Source organism: Helicoverpa zea, chromosome 25 (genome assembly GCF_022581195.2).
Source record: "Helicoverpa zea isolate HzStark_Cry1AcR chromosome 25, ilHelZeax1.1, whole genome shotgun sequence".
Lineage (NCBI taxonomy): Eukaryota > Metazoa > Arthropoda > Insecta > Lepidoptera > Noctuidae > Helicoverpa > Helicoverpa zea.
Window position 1 is genome coordinate 6097083 of NC_061476.1, and position 21745 is coordinate 6118827.

General features: G+C 35.6%; 1 protein-coding gene across 31 annotated transcripts in view; it reads right to left on the minus strand.

Annotated features, from left to right (window-relative positions):
- LOC124642823 (twitchin) overlaps positions 1 to 21745 on the minus strand; it is a 130986-nt gene that overhangs the window by 69696 nt on the left and 39545 nt on the right. For 18 of the 31 annotated variants that reach the window (XM_047181524.1, XM_047181525.1, XM_047181517.1 and 15 more), the window contains 21 exons: positions 21588 to 21686; positions 20984 to 21034; positions 16693 to 16863; positions 16403 to 16606; positions 14889 to 14930; positions 13740 to 13772; positions 8801 to 8945; positions 8476 to 8712; positions 8171 to 8307; positions 5589 to 5666; positions 4436 to 4561; positions 3917 to 4346; positions 3700 to 3805; positions 3360 to 3520; positions 2863 to 3001; positions 2531 to 2745; positions 1930 to 2445; positions 1712 to 1836; positions 1449 to 1626; positions 1203 to 1327; positions 828 to 854 (listed from right to left, as the gene is read on the minus strand). In XM_047181524.1, coding sequence (XP_047037480.1) covers positions 828 to 854; positions 1203 to 1327; positions 1449 to 1626; positions 1712 to 1836; positions 1930 to 2445; positions 2531 to 2745; positions 2863 to 3001; positions 3360 to 3520; positions 3700 to 3805; positions 3917 to 4346; positions 4436 to 4561; positions 5589 to 5666; positions 8171 to 8307; positions 8476 to 8712; positions 8801 to 8945; positions 13740 to 13772; positions 14889 to 14930; positions 16403 to 16606; positions 16693 to 16863; positions 20984 to 21034; positions 21588 to 21686 — 3345 coding nt within the window. Of the gene's footprint in view, positions 1 to 827; positions 855 to 1202; positions 1328 to 1448; positions 1627 to 1711; positions 1837 to 1929; positions 2446 to 2530; positions 2746 to 2862; positions 3002 to 3359; positions 3521 to 3699; positions 3806 to 3916; positions 4347 to 4435; positions 4562 to 5588; positions 5667 to 8170; positions 8308 to 8475; positions 8713 to 8800; positions 8946 to 13739; positions 13773 to 14888; positions 14931 to 15533; positions 15579 to 16402; positions 16607 to 16692; positions 16864 to 20983; positions 21035 to 21587; positions 21687 to 21745 lie in introns of all 31 variants that reach the window. The other 13 variants (XM_047181518.1, XM_047181504.1, XM_047181513.1 and 10 more) reach the window with 11 other exon arrangements.

A 21745-nucleotide genomic window follows, 5' to 3' on the forward strand; every position in this document is an offset into this window, starting at 1 on the left:
CAGATTCTTCCCTATGTATTAGGTGGTACATACGTACTCGAACTGCTGGCAGCTTGAAGACCACTTTACTCTAGTATTATCAGATTTAGTATGATCAGAGCTTTACCATAAGTAGGTAGGCACTCTAATGCAGTTAGTGATGTTCGATCAATGTGTTCATTTGTTTGTTTATTTGGGTAATGTCTTTGCAGTAATGCCGATGATTGTGTCTCGAATGCAAAAATGGTGATGGTGATGTTCCAAAAAATATGAAGACAAAAGTGGCTTCAGACGCAATCCCATAGAAATAAATCTAAAAAACACGGTGCGACCAGTAATAAGTGTTAGAATGTTATGTGTTGGCAGTATTCGATAAAATCGCAACACTGCCGAGTGTTACCACAGTAAAAATATAAAAAGTGTTTGTGAGTAAATTGTGAAAAGTCTGTTTTGTTGTTTTTTTCATTCAACTTATATAAGTGCATCTATATAAGTTTGGTGCTTTTGAACCAATCTAAGTCATTTTCAGTTAATACATAGTAACTTTTAGTTACAACATCGAAAGCGCAATTTTGCAAACCAATTACATTGTGTGTGTTCTACGAAAACAATGTAATGTGTTGCTTTGTGCTGTGATGTTAAATCGAAAGAAAAACTTGGAAGTAAAACGTAGCGATACAATTTAGATTTTCGTTCGATTTAACACCACAAAATACAGTTTATTGCAAGTAGGTATATTGTATAGTTGTGTTAGCACATTTGTAGAATAAAATAATAGAGAAAAGTGTATGAGCTTTTGTGTTTAGAACATATAAATGCGGTACAACATCTAGATCCAACCATCTAACCTTCTCCGTGTACGGCTTGCCACGTTTCTTTTTTGGGAGAAAAAGAACAAATTTTTGATTAAAATCGTGTTTCCACAAATTACTTGATGAAATGATGTTTTTCAAGTATCGAAAATGCGAAAATATTCGATATAAAAAACTATTAAGAAATGGCAAAAATTTCCTTAGGTACTTCTAGAATAGAAAAAATATAAAAAAATCTATCCTAGAAGAAAATATTTTTTTTGAGTTCTACGGTGTCAATATAAATATTTGCTTGGTGGACAAGACAATAGTAGAACGACGATTAGAAACAGTGGAACGACTGTTTTTTTGTAATGATATTTTTTATCCACCATCGTAATTATGAAATCTAATAAAATAAACTATATTTACCTCTTCTCCCCTCATCCATTTGACTGTCGGTTCAGGCTCACCACCGTACTTAATGTCGAAGGTGATAACCTGGCCCTTCTTGATGATCATGCTCTGAAGACCCTCGCCAACGATGTAAGGCTTGACTGGAAATTAAATAAATTCATCTGTTAGGAACTTCTTGACGCAAGGTTTTTGAGGCCACTTTTGTCATACGGACCAGCTCCTTCCAGTCAAAAACAAATCCGGGGCTATCCCTCCACTTACCGAATCTGCACTTAGCGACAATAGGCTTGGTAGCATCGCTAGGTTCACCAGGTCCAGCCTTGTTGATGGCGCGGACCCTGAATTCGTAAGTGCAGCCTTCTTTGAGGCCATCCTGAGTGGCTGCCAGGCAGTCCCCAGGAACCTCCTTGCCGGTCACCCAGTCCTTGCCGAACTTCTCCTGCAAGGGCATTATAGTATGAGCATCAAGAAATGTTCATGTTTCTGCAGAAATTGCTAAAGTTAAGTTGCTCTTGTATCTTTACCTTGTATTCGATGACGTAACCAGTGATTGGTGCACCGCCATCGTTGTCAGGCTTCTGCCATTTGAGATCAGCGTGGTCTTTGTTCCAGTCAGTAAGTTCAACGTTCTTGGGCTTCGATGGTTCATCTAAAAACAAAAGAATGAATTAACACCCAAGTTCTAAAGTATCAAAGATAGATTTCTCAAGTTCCCGTTAATAATTTAGGAATGGTCTCTTACCCCATGGGTCCTTAGCCAGTACAGGCTTGCCAAAGAGACCAGGTTCACTGGAACCAATCTTGTTGACAGCCCGAATCCTGAACTTGTAAGTTTTCTTCGGGATGAGATCTTCGACCTTGTATTTCAGCGGCTGACCGACTGCCACTTCAGCGACATTGTCCCATCCTGCTTTAAGAGACATATCCTGTCTCTCAATAACATATTTGGCGATTGGAGTGCCACCGTCGTCCTGAGGTATCTTCCAGGCGACCACACAAGATGTCTGGAATACTTCCGTGACCTGTACATCTTGAGGAGCTGATGGGACGCTCTGCATGATAATCGTGACATCCTTCGTGTCCTCGCCCTGGGCGTTGGCTAGTTTAATCGTGTATTTGCCAGAGGCTTCTCTGCTCGGCTTCTTGATCTTGAATAGAACCTTTTCTTGCTCAACCACTGCCTCGACTTCTTTGGCGGGCAGGGCTTTACCATCCTTCCATAGTTTAGCTTCGATTGGTGTTTGACGGGTGCCATCAACTGCAAAATCGGATACACATTTCTTAAAACTCTGATTTCTAAAAACAAAATACATAATGGCTAAAGAAGCTGTGTCATGACTTACTTTTATAAGGCACCTCAATGACGAATGGTCGGTCATGGGGTCCGTTGAATTCATCCGGACATTCAATGGAGGGCTTGGATTCGCCCTTCTTGACAGTCAGTTTACAAGACGAGGTCAACTTGCCGGACTCGCAGAGAATCTCACCATCGTCTTCCATCTCCAATTTGTTGAAAATGAGTTGGTGTTTACCACCGCCCAGGTTCTTGATTTCAATTCTGATAAAATTGAAGATATATACAATGTTAGCATCTTTATTTACCACACTAAATGCAAGAATAGAATTAATTTTACGAGTACATTTGACACGACTACATACTTAAAAAATAACTCACCTTTCATTAGGCACAATAGGCTGTCCATTGAAAGACCAAACGGCTTCAGCGGTCTGGTCCTGCAATTCTACTTCCAGGACAACCTTGTCCCTCTCAATTGCTTCTGTATCCTTCAACTTCTTGTTGAAGCGATTCGAGTCTGCAAGAAAAAACACAATTTTAGATATTTCAAATCCAATATTGGTTTGCTCGTCAACATACCGGCCGTCTCTATCAAGCATTATTTTTGGACTAGATACCTAGACACCGATTTTCCTGAGGAAGTTTTAGTCTATTGGTCCCAAACAATGGACTATTAGAAACAAGCCCGTTTCTTGTATTAGGTAATCATCGTTTAAGATGTGTCACTCATTATTGTATACTAATGGTCTATAGACGCTTCAAACATCATATATTGTCATGGTCATGTAAAACTTTTCCTAGAGTAAAAAAGTGGAGTACCATGGGTATGGGGACTTTTTATAATAATCTAGTTGAGGGTGATTCAAATAACTTACAATTGACAATCAATTCGCAAGCAGTCTCATCGGCGTTACTGACACACTTGAAGTTGCCAGCGTCAGTGACCTTGGCGTCCTTGATGATGACCTTGCGTTTGCGACCCTCCTTCACGATCGAGATACGCTTGTCAACCTTCAGAGGCTCGTTGTTCTTGAACCTGTTGATAATAATGAAGAATATGTTGATGATTATGATACTGACTACGAAAACAAAGAAAAAGAAGACCTCATAGCTATAATTTTATAGTCAACTAGATTATGAGCAAACATCGAAATAGGACTTAGCTATTGGATCTCTCAGTTCTAAGAAAGAAGAGGAATTCAAACAAAAACTTACCATTTGACATCTCCAGAAGCATCGTCCAGTTCACAAAGAAGCGTGATAGTATCTTTCTCAATAGCTTGTTGAGATTTAAGTACCTTTGTGAACTTGTATGGGTATTCTGAAATAAAAACGGTCACAGTGATTAATATGCACGACCAAATTTTTCAAATTAATACCTGTTATAATATTATTAGGGCTTAATCTAGCTCTGAGGCCATGAGATACTTACCCACAATTTTAACATCAGTCTCAGTCTTGTCAGGTTGCTTCTCAATCTTACACGTGTATTTGCCAGCATCTTCGAACTTACAGTTCTTGATGACTAGCCTGCAGACACCAGACAAGTCCTTGGAGATCTGGAATATGTCACCATCTTCCAATTTCTCCTCGCCCTTCCACCAGGAGACTATGGCGAGGCTGTTGGAGACGGCACATTCCAAGACGCACTCGTGCTTCGTGTATCCACTGGTGTTCTTCTTCAGTGGCTTGGTGAACGTGTAGGTAGGGTCAGGCTCATCGACTTGCAAGAACGCGGTACAAGTGATGCCGCCGATCTCAATTGTAATTTTACCGGTGTCTTCGACCTTGGGTCCCATGATGATCAGTTTGTAGGAATCTTGTTCGTTTGTCATCTTGTATTTAGACCCGGGGAATAGCTCCTGTGAATTGATGAAAGAAAATTATGTAATCAACTCAAGCGGATATTATTATAAATAGTTGGACCACATTTTCAAATAATTTTACTTACATCTTTACGGAAGAACCACTTCGGCTTCGCATTTGGTTTAGTAAAGATGGCTTCGAATGTAACCTTCTTATCCTTGCCTTCTTTCGCGAATTGATCTACGAGGGGCTTCAAGAACGACTCTTGTTTCTGAAAACAACGTCCGTGGGACATAAATATACCTGTTCCACCATGAGATGAGAAAGTGCATAACACAAAAATGTGCTCTTCATACAAAAGCATTGAGTGCTGACCATCAAGAAACCTGTCTCACTCCCCGCTGTCAACGTCTTCAGCGAACAGTAACTCAAGTGCAAAAATCAACGAAAACAATAGAACTCTTATGTAGTATCCGAGGCGTTAGAATCATCAGCCATTCTGTCATCATCGACACCCAGACAATCATGTGAACTCCATGCTATTGTACAGAAATTGGAATTTCCATAGTTCTCTTTTAAAGTATGTGCAAAAGTGGGCGTGATTTTATTTAACGTTTATCTTAATTAATATACATTTGACCGAACAAAAATGATGAATTTTCTGGAAGAGTACAATTTTTATGCAAACAATATCGAATTGTATTCATCATTTTTGAAGGGATTTTATTTAATACTGGAACATTGAAGTCACTGTGCATAGAATATTGAACCGGTGCGCTGTGCTGCTAGTAAAATATCGACGAAGATGGTGCACAGAAGAATTGCTCAAGAGGAGAATAGAAGAATAGAGTACCAAAGATGTGCTGGACTGACTAGTCGGTGACCACGACGCTGTTGATCAAATAATCTGAAAAAATCATTGAAACATTCCTGCACGAATATCTGCTAAGTTTAATGTTGAAGTATTTAATAGAACAGGTAGAAGTCGATATGAAAATTTTAAGAAGAATTTTATACGAAGATAGAGTATATTTACACCATCAACAAAAGTCGGGCCTGGAAGAAGACTGAGAATCTGGTTGGCATTTTAAGAAATGAAGAAGATTATCATTCAGCTTTAGTTTTGTGTTTAAATGCAGATATTATAGCAGACATTAATGCAAGATTTTCTAAAACAATTCAACCAGATTATGCGATCATACAGATATCCGTGGGACACATTGCTGTGCGACAAATAATTTGCATTTTGTGATATTACACTTCAAGATGCATTGTGTCTATTGACGTTGCTGTCAAACCTCGTCTCTTTTGAACGAGTGTAGCACCGGCCAATCCGGGATCAGTTCAGCCAGTGACGGTCTTCTATTATGGGATCTCTACAAAATATCCATTCATTCTTAGTGATTTGAAATTACTACGTCGCGTTAAGGAAAGGTAATCTACATAATTTATATACAAGGATTTTTTTATTTGATCAACAAATAGCAAAGGTAATGAAAATAGGTACATCTATATATATGAATGCTGATTACAATACAGCCATATGCCTTAATAATCATAATCAACATAATTCATGAAAAAATTCCAACATCTGCGTAACACCGGATGCATCAGCTGAAATTAATGAAGTAAATAATGAGGAATATAATTATTTTGATAATAATGACGTGACAGAAGCTCTTCAATCCGAAGTCAATATAGACCTGCAATTTGACATAGTGGACACCAATTCAAAAGTAACAATAGTCATCAAATTCATTCCACTTACATTGCCTGAAAGTCATGTTCAAGTTATAGAAACGTGAAGTGGTGATACAAAACCCTTTGTTAATTTAAAATTCAATTTAATGCATTTGTTTATTTAGAACGCTTTGGAATTACCGGCTTCAACTTCTGTATCTTTTTCTAATTTGAATTGTTACACTTTATATGTCTTTCTTGTTTATTGTGCCTTTGGAGTGTTACCTATATTGTTGAAGCCAATAATTTCAAAGGTCTTAATTTTAGTTTAGTTATTTTATCATTCGTGGTTTTAAATTCATTCATTATTTAGGAGTTCATTTCTGTCCATTTGAAATTCAAGTTAGGGAACATCCTTACTTTGACTAATATTATTGGAAAATTGTTTATTGTCAAAATTGCAAGTTGTGGAAGATTTCAAATGACCAGAAAATCCCTTTTTTATTTTAGCGTTTGTTTATCTTTCCTTTTTATCGAACCTTTATTTTGACAGCCTCCATCAATTCGGGCCAATCAGGTATTATTTCAGGCAGAGACATTCGTCTCCTTATTTCATAGATACCCTAGAATTTTAATAGTTTTGTTATAACAGCTGAATCCAGAATTAATTTATTCCAAGCTACATTATTAGGAAGCCATATGGAACATGGATAGGAGTAAATTACGTGAGATGGGTTTTAGGTAAGTATTTGGTTTAATGTTTAATACGAGTAATAACTGCTTTGCTTACATAATTGGATGAAGAGCGAACACTGAACCAGGGAAAAAGCTTGTTAAAGTACCAGCCAGCCATTGCTTTTGAATCATCAGCAAAATTCACCAGCTTTCATTATGTAAACAAGTCATATGTAACATTGACGTAATTTTGACATGGCGATAGGTTTTTTTTAGAAGAAGAATTACTATTAGAACCTTTTTTAAGTGCATGCAGGATTGATTGCTTTATTTTGTTACAAACATCAATTTTCGTCGATATTATGAAAACTTAAAGTTAATCGTGTGGGCCGTGATACCGCTTTTTGGTATTTTTGAGCGCCTCATTTGTATTTTGAAAATAATAAAATTCCAAAACTTTATTAATCACTTAATGAGAACTCTCCTCATAAATTAACGTCCTGTTAGTATTTCGTAATAAAAGAAGATAAACTGGAAATGTAAGATGGAATGAACAATGATACTATATTTTAAAATACTGATGACCTTGACCCAGGACCAGTTTAAGGATTGCCTTCTCTTAGCTGGGAATCTACCCATCTCGACACCTTCAGAAACGACGACTATGAAGCCATCATCTTCGAAATATCCAGTTTCTAAGCCCTAAGAATCAAATGGCATGATGCATAATGATTATAGATTATATAAAAATATTAGAACAAATTAACATACTAAACAAATCTTGGCCTGTTAACAATATTAAATAACTCAAAACAGAGTTATACAATGTTTTATATAAAGAAGCAAATATAGGAGTTCTTGATGCTACTGATGATTGAGAGATTTGGCTGATACTCGTGGTATGCATACCAGACTATGACTATGACAATAATTTAGCATCATTTGTAGCTTTAAAAATGGCTTTACCAAGGAAAATAAAATACATAATCCATCAACCAATCCAATAGCATCAAGATGCTCCAAGTTTGAATAAATTGTTAAAATCTACCAAAGGAAGCTAACTAAATCTTTACTTGTTTCGTCATTTATGCATGCTTTTTACTTCAAGAAAGCTTTGATTTTAAAGCGTAGAATATACAGTTGTGTATAATTTGTTGTATCCACAATTTTTGGCAGTTCCTTGAACTTCATTTATTTATGTATTATTAGCCCGATGGAGCCGTCTACTAGTTTAAAAATAGATTTAAATCAACTACAAGACAATATAGAAAATAGAGTGCTTATTTTAATCTTGATACATGTGTTGATACATATCTTTGATAGGTATGTCTATATTTAGACTAGTCTAAAGATCTAATTCCGATCTACGTTGTCTTGTGTCGTTTATTTTTAAATTCATATTTATGATGTTTATTTTAAGTAGTGTTTATATCACCATCTTCTACCTTAGAATTATTATTGTCGATTGGAATGTCAGCTGTACCAGTAATAGTTGTTGAGATTTTGTTATGAAGATACACCTTACCTTTTCCACTTTCTTGAGGGGTGGAATTGGCTTTTCTGTCTCTTTGAGGTCTCCCCAGTCGGGGTCCTCTTTCTTTTCCCCCCATTTGGCGTACTTCCTCTTCTTGAGCATGGCACGGAAGTCCATACCACTGGCGTCTGCGTAAACATTTTGATTAGTTACATTTTAGATGTCTTTTAAAGACTTTTTAACTATCATCCTTTGCCTATATTTTAAAACGTGATGTTCTTGCCATACACGATTTCCTAATTTTATTTTTGGAGATATTTCAAGAGACAGCTTAAGTGTTTTTTAAATAAACTTACCAGATACGTAAAGCTGCATTTCAGCCGAATCTTCACCATGGATGTTGCTGACCACAACTTTGTATTTGCCTTCATCGTTGGGCTTGACCTTCCTCATACACAGGGTGATGAGACCAGTTTCACCATCGGTGATGAACTTGAAACGGCCTCCTTCAATAATCTCACTGACACCCTTGTAGAACTTGAATGTAGGTGCTGGGCTACCCTCCACTTGTACCGTGAGGTAACCAGTTTGATCTGGTTATGGAATAGAAATAGAAAAATTACAAATGATGACTGAATTCAGTCAGTATTGATACTAAGACAGTCGGAATATAAATCTGACCTTCAACAGCAGAGTAGCTTTCTTGCACATCAACAATGACCGGTGGGCCTTCATTTCCGATAGGCTTAAGAGGCACTGAAGGTTTGTTGATGAGGTCTTCAAGATCCTGCACGGACGGCCTCCTGGCGTCGCCAGATTTTCGTCTCTATATCATCATAAACATGTGAGTCACTTTTGTCTGATAAAAGTTTTACAAGTAGGTTAATCACTTTGAAATCGACAAATAGAAGTCAAGCAAATGATTCTGGGAAATAATTTAATAACAATATATCTGTAACTACTAAAATCAAGAAAGTAATTCTATGATTGTGTGCATCATTTAATGTATGGCCCATTTGCTTGACTTTACTGAAGAAAAATTGAAAAAGTTAAAAACAAAAATACATTGATAAGTTAACTCGATGATAAACATGTAAAGGTTAAACCGTAATTTCTGTAATAACATTGAAACAGTTTAAGAGATTTATTTACGTCACCTGTTGTATCAAATAAAGATCAGATTATTTCTGAAGGAATTGATATAAATATTGATATAAGATCTCATATTCTAAATGCTGATGATAAAACAAATGACGTACATATCTGCATCAAAGGTCATCAAAACATTACCAAAACGATGTACTACCTCGATATAGATTGAAAAATTACTAGCTTGGTAACTGCTCAGTAAATGGATGATACATTAGAATGTTATGACAGTTGTATCGCATTATGAGCATTCGCCAAATGACCTGACAAAGCTCCGGACTTCCTGATGAATGTGGCACAAGTGTACTCTTACATGCTTTTACGCTTTCTTGAATAACCACTGTTACTATCAACTGTACTTTCTTTAATTTATAACATTTGCGTTCTTGTAAAAGTTAACAGTATGCTTTTGAAATAGTATTAGGTTTTCCAGACGATATCGTTTCCTCTTTAGTGCCAAAACTCATTGCATTAAATTTTGAAGTGACTAATAAGTTCATAGATATAAAAATATATTTATACTTTAAAGCAAGAACAATAGATTAACTAGACAAAAAAGATATTGCAGTAGTTGCATTGATCAAAGAATTGATCATGATTTTGAAATTACTACGAAAGACTCTAAAAGTATTCTAAATTAGTCTTTGAAAATCAATGCTAATCAGAAAGATATATTGCCTACGCAACATAGTATTAGTTTCAGCTGAAATTGACGCAAGTAGGCGTTAAATTATGAATTTCTTGGAATGCATTTGATTTAAATGAAATAATTAACAGGTGTATCGTAATAACTGATTTACGGCCACATTACGTGAGCTTCATAACTCAGAATTGTGTTAAAATAATCCACGGTGGATTATCTGAAGGGCATTGCGTGGTGTTCTGAAAGAGTGGGTAAAGTTTTTGCAAAATGTCTCTATGTCGAAACGTGAACGTCGAATTTTTAGTTTCAGATTTAAGTAATGAATCATTTACTTTAGCATTGTCAGCAGCAAGTAAAATTTTAATGACCTCTGATTCAATGGGGACATGTAATACATAGAACGGAAGCAGGTTAATACTTACCGGGTCACCCGCAGGTTTGGGTTTAGGTAAGGCAGCTGCCGGTTTTTTAGCAACCGCCGCCATGGTTAATCACGCTTAATCACTTTGATGCCACAAAACAATCGTATTTCTCGTACAATAAGTATAAAAATTAAAAGTTTATAACTGCATCGCACTTTATCACAGTCTCATATTATCTTAGTCTACACATTTTTTATAATACTTAAAACTATTTTCAAAAGAATCAAAACTTCAAAAAGTACTCTCCTCTCAGGCGGCTCATCCATATTTATCAAAAAAAGCTTACAATTAAATGCTATAAAATTATTATTACTGCTAAGTGTCACACGTCGATTTTTCTAGTTTTTGTTGTTTTTATTTTGGAGTCGTTTAGTGTTTTTTCGATTTGGGGCAGTTCGTATGTCGTTCCATGTAAAAATGGGCGCGAACGTCAAAAGACTGAAGAAGGGGTCGTGCGGACATGGTCGCCTGGCAATGGTGGGGCGCGGGGGCGGTGGGCGGCTATTTGTGCACAGCACAAATCAGCAGACCAATACAATTAATTATCAGATTAAGGTGAGCCATCCGCGCAGCATGTTCTTGAACGTGCCTACTAATAATATGCGTAAAGTTGTCGCCGCTGGAGATGTTCGCACCGAAGTTTGGCTTTGAACCTAGGAAGCTCTCAGTTTCGGTTCAATGATTAATGATCGGCATTTTTCTTTAATTGACATCTGCAATTAAGGTCAATGGATTTCCGATGGCCTACTGCGGATGAGTCGAACTTTTGCCTTGGCTATTATAGGTGTACAGTTTGCATTGTATGACGTCGGTCAATATTAAAACAATCAGTTGGGTGTCACAGCCAAAGAACAGTTGTCTCGAGGAGACAAAGTGTGTGCGCGTGTTTGTCTAGATTAATAAATAATACAAGATTGAGGGGTTGCGCAAGAAGATCGAAAGATTGATTGGCACCCTGGTATTAATGCATTCTATTCACATGATTGCCATAGTTGGCACGTTAGTCCGTGCCGAGAGCGCCTGCATTGCTGCCGAGCCGACAAATTTTAAAAACATTTGTTTGTAACTTGTTAATTTTTACTGTTTTTCCGCGTTCTTTAGTCTTCGTGAGTGTTTTTTTTGCAGTTTTCTTTCGGGTATGACTTTATAGGTAAGCTTTTTCATAACTTTTAAATATATGTTTGTATAATATAAGCATGATCCGTTTTGCTTAGCGGGACATGTTTTGATTCAGAATGTAGGTACCTATACTAAGTATGAAGAAAGAGCTTCTAGCTTGGAAATCTCTGCTTGCTCAGTTAGATACACTTGTCTATGTCGAGATTAATTTGAGGAACTAACTGCCAAACATATTGGTATCACGGCTCTTGCCAAATTTTTCTGATGCAGCACTTCTGCCCACCTTTGCGCCGCCCGTGGTCTGCCCACGCGCATTTAAGGTATTTCCTATTCGACCATTATGTCAATCAAAGATCCGTTTTATTTCTATTTGAGGACCGTCCTTGTTATTATTTATATCCGCCTTAACAATGTTTGATGTCATAACGTTTGTTTTCTTATCAACACGTTTTTCACTACCTACGACATTCTTGTCTTTATTTAGAAAGTATTTCCGTTCCGTATTGAGTCAAGTTATGTTCAAACATTGCTTTGCTTTTACTGCAAGTTTGATATTAATAGATTTTCCTGTGCCACTGTTGAATAAGTTATAATTCAATTTTTGTCCGCCCAACAGTGCCTAGATTCGTCTGACTAGCTCGACAGCTTATTTTTAAATGTTTTCAATAATGCAAATCGTCATTACATTGCCACTTATAATTTACGGTTCAATTAAGGCAATCAATCTTTTTCAATCTATTTTAGGTGTCAACAATAGTCCAACCGATCAATATATCGAGACGTATATCTTTTTAACAATATGCGACGGACATAACTCAGGCGCGCTGGCAACTTGAGGCAGTTAGGGGTGAGAACGTTTCAAGAGCAGTGGGCTCTTGGCCTGATTTCTGCACTCATATTAATACAAATATCGATCAATCATAACAGCGACAAGCGCTCCTGGCGCGGATCATATTGTGCTCACTTTGCTTCATTAAACGCACGCGCGCCATCTGCCTTCACGTTATCAACTGTAACAGGTGTGTTTTCTTTATTTATTACTAGTGTTTCTCTTTCTTTTAAAGCCTCATTTACTACTTCATTAACGTAGGCTTGACTAACGTTATTAACTTTAATTAGTTTAGCTGTCGCTTCTCAAAGTTTGTCATTGTCAACACGATTTCTTTGTTATTTATTGTCTTGTCGAAATCGTATGAAGTGTTTATAGGAACTTATTTAATTAACTTCAAGTAAAATCTAGAAAGAATATCTTCCCTTACGTATGCGGTCTTCAACTAACTTGTTTATGAGTCATCAAGTTGACAAAATTATTGCCTTATTTGCGTCATAGATACAGAAAATGTTGGCTCCAAACGAAATTCATTAGTAATTATAGAATCTTTGTTTAGCTTCCGTTGCTAAAATAATATTGTTTAGGCATGATTTGTTTAAATTATTACTTTGTGCACTTAGATACTGTGTTTTGCGATACAAATTGTTGACTCTTAAGTTTATTGACATTTTGTGGCATCTTTATAATGATTAAAAGTAACATCTATGATAGTGTTTATTGAGGTAGCAGATATAACTGTAGGATATTAGACCAGTACTTTATTAAGGCCATCATAGACATTACTTTTATTAGGTACTTATGACACATATTTTAAATGTTATTGGGTGCTGCAGCAATAAATTGAATACCTTCATGCTTTGTCACAATAACGCAATAAATAACCTTGCTCCAAGCTATTAATGTTGGCAATTATTGTTGCGTTAAATTAAATAAATTTAATAATTTGTTTGTTATTTACTTGTGCGTGCGCAAACGCGTCGTTATTGTTATTACAATATTAGTTGTTATAAACATAGTTTTATTAATCGGTACTGATAAATAAATGGAGTTAAAAGCTACATTTTATATTAACGTCAACCATTTATTGACACAGTCCGATAAATTGTTTTCGTTTTAAAGTTGGATTTTAATAGGATACATGCATACATTTAAAATGATGTCTTAAAGTTATGTTTTATTAATTAAATGTATAATAACATGTTAGAATGACAAGGTATTAGTAGCACTATTCTATTTTAATTACAAAACATATAAACGATTTCCGGATCAAAATATAACATATAGGTAATGACAAGTTTCTATGCCAAATCTGTGCATAGGGTTTTTATTTACGACGGATGAAATTATTCACTGTAAAAAATTAATCACTTTGAAAAGGTCTATGTTAGCCACGATTCTATTTTTTTCTATGATATGTAAATAATCTAAACAGATAGTTTTCCACACATTATATACCTCGTCGGAGAGTTCACCCGGCCTGGCGCGTTTCTTTTTTGGAAAAAAAGTATCAGTTTTAGTAAAACATTCCTGTTAAATTGTGCTCTTTTATATATAAAATTCTGTACAATAGATATTGAGTGCTTATAAGTTAATAGATGTGTTTTTGTCTGTGTGAGATGTAGTAGTGTCAAATGTAAAAATGTTAATGTATAGTGTGAATTTGTTTGTGAATGATTAAGTAGAAATTATTTCTTAATATAATTAGTTTTTTCCACTATTTGGGAAACAATATTTCCCAAGCATTTACAAGTTCCGCGTACATTCGTTAATATTATGCGAGTCAGTAAAGTATTGTTTTATTGCATTTGTAGCTCGTCAAAGTGGTAGTAAATCAAATGTATAGTGCATTTAGAAAATGATTAGTGGAAAACTAAAAATTGGAAACTGAAAAAGCCATACTAAAAGTAAAACTAAAAAGCTTGGTTTATGGGGGAAACAAACTTTTGATAAAGTGAGAATAAATCGTAAGTTTACTCAAGAAAATTGATTAACATATAGTTATGCCATATATAGTAAAAGATTCTGTTCGAAGATCACCTTAATACTCAGAGCTCTAGTAACTGATTCAAATATTAAAGTAGTTAGTTTGTTTCCCCCAAAAACATAAAAGTCAAACCCAGCGACGGACTGTCACATCGTAAACCCGCTGGTCGGCAAAGCGGTCACTAGATCTAATTCTATAAAGAACATCTAAAAAGAAAAAAACTAAAAAGTAAAAAAGAGCTCGGACTTTGTAAAGATTGCAACTAGGGGTCTAAAGAAACTACTGAAGACGCAGCTTTTGAAAAAGGAATGCTATGACAGAAAGGAGTGGAAGATAGTGTGTCTGAATTTTGAATGTCTTTTTTAAAACCATGGATCGCTCCGACTTTTTGTCGTGTCAAGCGATATGTGGGGATAGGGGTATGAATCGACTCTTAAACTACTTTGTGGTAAAAAACTAATTATCACATATCTTCCCTGTAAAAAACTTAAGTCTAAAATCTTAAGAGTAAGTCGTCCGTGTCATGTGTGCAACAATAGAAGAAAAAAAATTAAAGACAAAAATGCTTTGCAAAAGCGAGCAGCGTCCACCTAAAACTGACCAGATCCAATCGATCTCACCTTTTTCTCGTCTAATACTTCGCCGGGACGTAATTTCGTGACCTGTTGTTTAAAAAACATTGATAATCCCATATGTAACATTTACCCTACCTAAATCTCCGCTGCCGAACCTGGGCTACCTGCCTAACCTAACTTTAGTTCATTATTTGGTGCAGTGTCCTAGCCAGCGAGTGCAAAAGTTATTTCGTTACAAATTGCGTCACCTTCATGTTAATCGTTCATGTTAGTGTCCGTTTCATTATCGTGATGTGTAAGAAAAGCCTCCTTAGGCACACCATTCCTGTAAAAGATTTCGCCTCGCCACGACCAATCTCTGACCATTATTTCGTGTGCGTTACGTGCTGACAAGCTGTGCAGTTTATCTGTGTGTGCGTACTTCACAAAGTTGTGCAATTTAGCTCTGTGCTGTCGACGACAAAACGTTTCTTAGACAGATATAACCTGGATAATTACATTTACCAACTCATGTGATGTATCGTAAGTAAAAGTTCTCAAAGGTTCATGTGATTATCCAGTATTACGTGTGAAACAGTGTTTTAAACCGCGATGCAAATGCATTAATATAATACCGTATACAGAAATAGTTAAGAATTTGTCACGGCAATAATAACATTCATTTAGGATTCTTAGCGTTTGATCTTTTACCTTCTTCTCTTCGATCACCTCACCGGGTCTTAGTTTTCTATTCTCCTGTGGATTACGTTTTGCACGGTCTTAATATCGCTACATACACGAGTCAATATCAGTGTTTTCAAAAGTATCTGCTGTGATATTGCTAAACTCTGTTTAATCTAGAAGCAAGGAATTAAGGGTCTAAGCTCAACTCCACTGTAAACCAAGTCATTCTCTAAAATCGTCTGCTAAAGCGTTCGTGGTCAAAGCATCATCTTTCTAGACGATTATGAATATGTCTCTTTGAAGGGTCTATGCATTCGTGTTATGGGTTCGGCTTGAGAGAATAGGGTCTAAACTACGAGGGGCTAAAATTACTTTGTGGTAAGACGCCAACATCGGTGTAAATCACTCGTTGATTGCAGAATTTCATCAGATTAGTTCAAAAGTATCATGCTTCAAAATTGCAGATGTTGAAAACAAATGCAGCAAAAATGTGTGAAACAGTTCAGAACGCTAATCAAAAGTTGGCAATCTGGTTTCATTTAGAACACAATTTAATCAACTTTCAAAACTGTTTTTTAACGATACATAATCTGGAGCAGAACTTAATAAATAACCAGAATACCATTATTGTTTAGAAAGTGCAAATGCTGATTCCATGACTCAAACGCAGAGTGCTTTCAGCTGTGAAGCTTGCGATTCAAAGAGTGATTCTGATGCCAGCGCTTTACTGAACGATGTATAGTTTCTAGGACTAAGACGGCACAATTGTACATAAAAGTCTACAAAACAAATCATACCTTCACTGAAATGGAGACAATTGGTATCCAAGTACAAAATACATTACAAGATAAATCTAGAAAAATCTTAGATCTAAAAAATGATTTTGTTCTACATACCTCGTCGCTGATGATAAGGGAAGGACGTCTTCCCATTTCCTCTGGTGGAGGAATAAGGGAACCACGTCTTCCGACAGGAGCACCAGGTACAAGGGAAGGTTTCCTTGGCATTTCTGGCTTTGGAGACTTCTCACGTATGACCTCGATCTTTGGTGCTACTGGTTTCTCTTCAGGCGCTTTGATTTCAGGTACCTTTGGTATTGGCTGTTTGGAATCACATGATTTAGTTAGTACCTTTTAACAAACAGGTTTATTTGGTCTAGTACGATAAATATGGGATTGTTAAGTACCTTCTCTGGTTTTTCCTTTGTTGTTTGAGTGAACTCCGGCTTTTCGAATTTCTCGAGCTCGGGTCTCTCGTAGTCAGCGATTTCTGGTAGATCCTCAGCCTTCTTCTTGACTGAGGTAACCTTGGCCTTCTTGGCTTCTTCTTTGACTTCTTCTTCTTTAACTGCCACTTTCTGTAAGTCGAAAAATTGTTTAACATGTTGTCTTAATGATTTAAATTGATGTTGAAGTAACAATGTTAGGTACCTAGAATGGAAAAGGTAAAGTTGACTCTTAGATACAAAACTTTGATAGATTAATTTGTAATGTTTGGTGTCTGGTTTTAAAAAAACTAAAATAAAAATTTTATACTTACATCATACTTACCATTATACTGAAAACTTTTAAATTACACATTTTATACAATAAAAATTGTGGAGAGATTATAAAGCATAAGCAGAAGCAGGAAATGTTAGACTAGGAACTATTTTATAAAAACAGTCTAGTTAAAACAAGTGAATTATTAATACTCGCAAACATTGCATTATTGTTAACCTAAATACTAAACCACTAAAGTGCATATTTACATATTTACAATCAAACCGCTAGTAGATCTTGTAGGTAGAAATAGAGCTATCGACTACAAGGGAGCTACAATAAGTGCATCTACTTCTAAATAATAGATTCTAGAAGATAAAAGTGCAGTATACGATGACTAGGTGCTGTGCAAGTGTTGGTGCTCTACCAAAGTCCTGTAAGAAATAGTGCATAGTGCAAATATCCTGTGCAATAGACTGGGTGCTCAATTGTACCTCGTCAGGCGTTTGAGGTTTGCTGCTCAAAGCGGGCTGTGGTAATTCTAACGTGGCTGGTTTACTTTCATCTTTGCCTTCAGTCGTTTCAGCCTATACAGTAAATTTTATAATTGGCGACCGTACGAAGTGTGGGAATTTTGCAAGCATTTAAATGACGTATTTTGTAACAACCATCAAATTCAATTCTTGATTCTTAATATTGTTACAAAAACCCGTCATTTATTTTTGAACTCATTTGGCCAATCAGAGAATGCAAAATCCAGGTGCTCTTGTATGAATGTGTGTGCGTGTGTGTGTTTAAGCGATGAATGTATGTCGATGAGTGTGTGTCTACCTGAGGGGATTTAGCTCTGCGCCACGGGGCAGTTGGCTCTGGTGTTTCGAGTAATGTTGGTTTGTATTTATCTTCTAACTCGGGTGTTTGTTCAGCCTGATCATTGAAATAGTTTTTGTTACTACCTACACTTGTATTTTTGTCATATTTATAATTCGATTTGCGTGAGTTATAATCTCTACCTGTGGTATTTCAGGAATGACCTGCCAAGAGAATGGAACTACTGGTGGTTCGGCCTTCTTTTCGTGTTCAGGAGCCTCGACTGTCGGTACCTGATGATGTATTTCATATTTTACGGAATGCAGAACGTAAGTATTATATTACGTTTTTTATAGTGTGTGAGTATAGTGCAGTATTGTTGTGTGTGTGTGTGAATGTATGTATTTTGTGTGTTACCTCTGTGTGTGGTTTTCTCCATGGATATTGTGTTTGTGTTGGTTGTTCAAGTGGTGGTTTTATTTTAGGTTTCTCATCCTAATAAATTAATTGATATTGAAGTAACATATTCTTTGTGACAGAAAATATATAATCTAGGTTATTAAAGTAACTCTCTATTAATAGAAAAGAGTATAATTAATAGAAATATTACAGGAAAACAGATAGGATTTAAATTGGTGCCTAAGTAGGATAACAGAAAATATACAGTGTATAGTAATTTTATATTTGAAACTACCTTGGTAGCAACCTTTTCTTTCCCAATAGTAGATTCAGTAGGTTTAGTCTCTGGTTCTGTTATATTTTCCTTTGTAGGTTCTACAATTGAATCTGTACGTTTCTTCAAGAATTCGGGTGGTTCCTATTAAACGTAATTGAGACTGTATTATTTAGTTCTTATACAATTTTACTACTTTCACCACCATCACCACCTGTGGTGTGTCTGTATTTGTTGTGTGTCTGTATTTGTGTGTCTGTGTGTATGTGTAATATAGTGTAGTGAATACCTACCTCTAAACTAGACTTCTTCCTCATGAAGAATGGTGTTTGTGTAGGTTTCAATTGTTTGTCTGTTTGTGTTTTCTGTGTGTCGTCGGGTTCCTAATAATGTGAAGTAAGTAATTTAAGTATGTACCATTTTTTGAGTGTAATAAATTAATTATGAATATTTTATTGTGAGCTACCTTAGGCTTTTGCATTTCGGGTTCTGGTTCCGGCTTTTTCGCGGGTTCCTATTAAAATATTTACCATAAGTATCTTTTTCTAAACGATATGTAAAAATAGGTGCCAAAGAAATGTTATAAAGTTTATCTACCTCAGTTTTACTCTGTCTACGCCAAGGATACTCAGGTTCCTTAGGTTTGTCAGCCAATAAATTGTCTTTAGGCTTTTCAGGCTCTTTGACATCTTTTTTATCCTGATAAATGAAATTAAACAAGGGTTCTTAGCATGAAATAACATTACGTATCTCAATATGAAAATTTTATTGTAAATTAAAAAATGTATACCTCTGCAACATTATTAGTTTTACGCCAAGGATATGATGGCTCTTTAGGTTGTTCTACTGAAGGTTGTTTTGTTTCTTCCTTAGTATCAGGAGCAACCGTTTCCTGTTTAACACATTTATTATTTATACCAATAGGACTACTGAAAGAAGTAATATCAACATTAGACATAGTAAAATCATCTACCTCTTCAGCAATGCTAGGTTTACGCCACGGGTAAGTAGGTTCGGTTGGTCTATCAACGGATACCCTTCGTTTAGGTACAAATGGCTCATCATCTATGGCCATTTTCTCGTCCTGTTTACAACGATAATCAATGTCAATAAAAAGAATAATTTACTAAGTTTACAAATAATAAAACTGTTTAAGATTATTTAGAATGTTAACTACCTCGTCAACCTGGCTTGGACGCCTCCAAGGATAAGTAGGTTCAGTTGGTCTGTCTATCGAAACCTTTCTCTTAACTTCAGTTTTTTGTACTTCTACCTGATCCTGTTCAAAAATAGCATTATTAAGCTTTGAACCTATAATTATTTGAATTGCAACAAAATATTATTATTTATTACTAAAATTTTATACCTCATCTACCTCACTCGGTCGTCGCCACGGGTATGTCGGTTCAGTGGGGCGATCAATTGAGGCTTTCCTCTTTGTTTTAGTTTCAATAATCTCAGTGTCAATATTTTCTTTGTCCTGTTCAAAAGTTTTTACATTAATGGATATCCTACTTTGCTTTAATATTGAATCAATTTGAAAATTATCATTTACCTCATCAGCACTCGGTTTTCGCCAAGGTTCAGTAGGTTTATCAATAGATGTTTTTCGTTTGGTTTCAGTTTTTTCAACCGTTTCAGTTTTCTTTTTGGTTTCTTTAACCTGTTCATAATTGTGATTTAAGTTATATGTATGTAAAAATTGCCTGAACAACTTATGCTACCTACGTGTAACACCATGTTGTGTAAAATAATTTTTTGTTTGAAATATAACACCAGTATTGAAAATAAAGACTACCTCATCAGGTTTGCTGGGTCGGCGTCTGGGTTCTTTAGGTTTATCAACAGATGCCTTACGTTTAACCTCTGTCTTTTCCTCAATTTCCTCAACATCTTCGGTTTCCTAATAAACGTTATCATCATTAGCATTTATTTTTAATTGAACGTTGATTTGATGATTACTAAATGTAATATTAAAATTAATACCTCAGTATCGTTTTCACGACGTTTTGGAACTGTAGTGTCCGTTGGCTTTTTCAAGCTTTCCTTACGTTTTGGTTCAACTTTTTCAGTTGGTTCCTAATACACGCAAATAAATAAGTAATTCGGATAATTAAATGTGAGTGTGTATGTGTGTGAGTGTGTGTATATACCTGTGTGTCTGTTTTCGTAGGTCGCCACGGATATGTTTTATCTGAAGGCTTATCAGTCGTTACCGTATCTTCTACGTTCTCTTTGTCATCCTATTCATAAAAATAAATCGTTCAGTATCTTGCACTTGTATGTCGACGTTCATTCGTTGTACTTACAATATATTCTTTTCAATAAATGTTATGTACCACATAGTTATTTACTGACACACAAATAATAATAAGACAATCGTCTGTGGATTGTTCGAAGTTTGAGAATAGAATTGTATATACAAAAGAAAAGTCAGCGACATTTATATTTTCCATAGTTTCGCAATTTATATTTTTCCTATGGACATGCATGGTGTAGAACATGAAACTTACCTTAAGTTTAACTTGTTCCATTTCTGTTGCTTCTGCTGCCTTTATCGTACTCTAAAATAATAAGTTAATGGGGAATATGAATAAGCGTGAATCGGGGCTGCCATCAAAATCTAATGTTTTCTGAGTATCATTTAAGCAAATGCCTTGATGATTATTTGGTCCAAAGGCTAAGATGTTGAATTCTGTACAAAATTAAGGCTTACTCTACTTTTACTGGAAGGGTGTTCTGTAGGTAATCTAAAAAACCTCCATTCGCCTCAACTAACTACTAAAGCTTTGGGTCTTGCTCAATGCTAATATCTTCTTATACTAAAAGCATTGGAGAATCAGCCTCAAAATTTTAAATTCTATGACACTCGGGGTCTATAGTGTCTACTTCAAAATCTCTAAAAAATGTACTTTGGAAATTGCAAGATTGCAAGGGTTTTGCTTTTCTACGGTTGCAATATGAATTCTAAGAAGACTACCACTACTACTACTACTTTTGCTTCAGTTATTTCTTTATCAGATCCTTTTTTGTTTTGATCTTGAGCTGATGTTTAGAAAGATATGGTGGTCTTCATAGTATTCATATTAAAATTATTATATTAATGTAATTGCATACCTTTTGTGCCGTCTTTTTCAAAGCAGTAGCAACTTGTTGTTCTTCAGCCATTGAAGCTGTTAGTGAAGACTTTCTGCTTTCAGCAGTTTCCTTTGTAAGCTATAGAAAAGATATCTCAATGAATTGATTGATTCGTTCATCATTAGTGTTTTTATGTT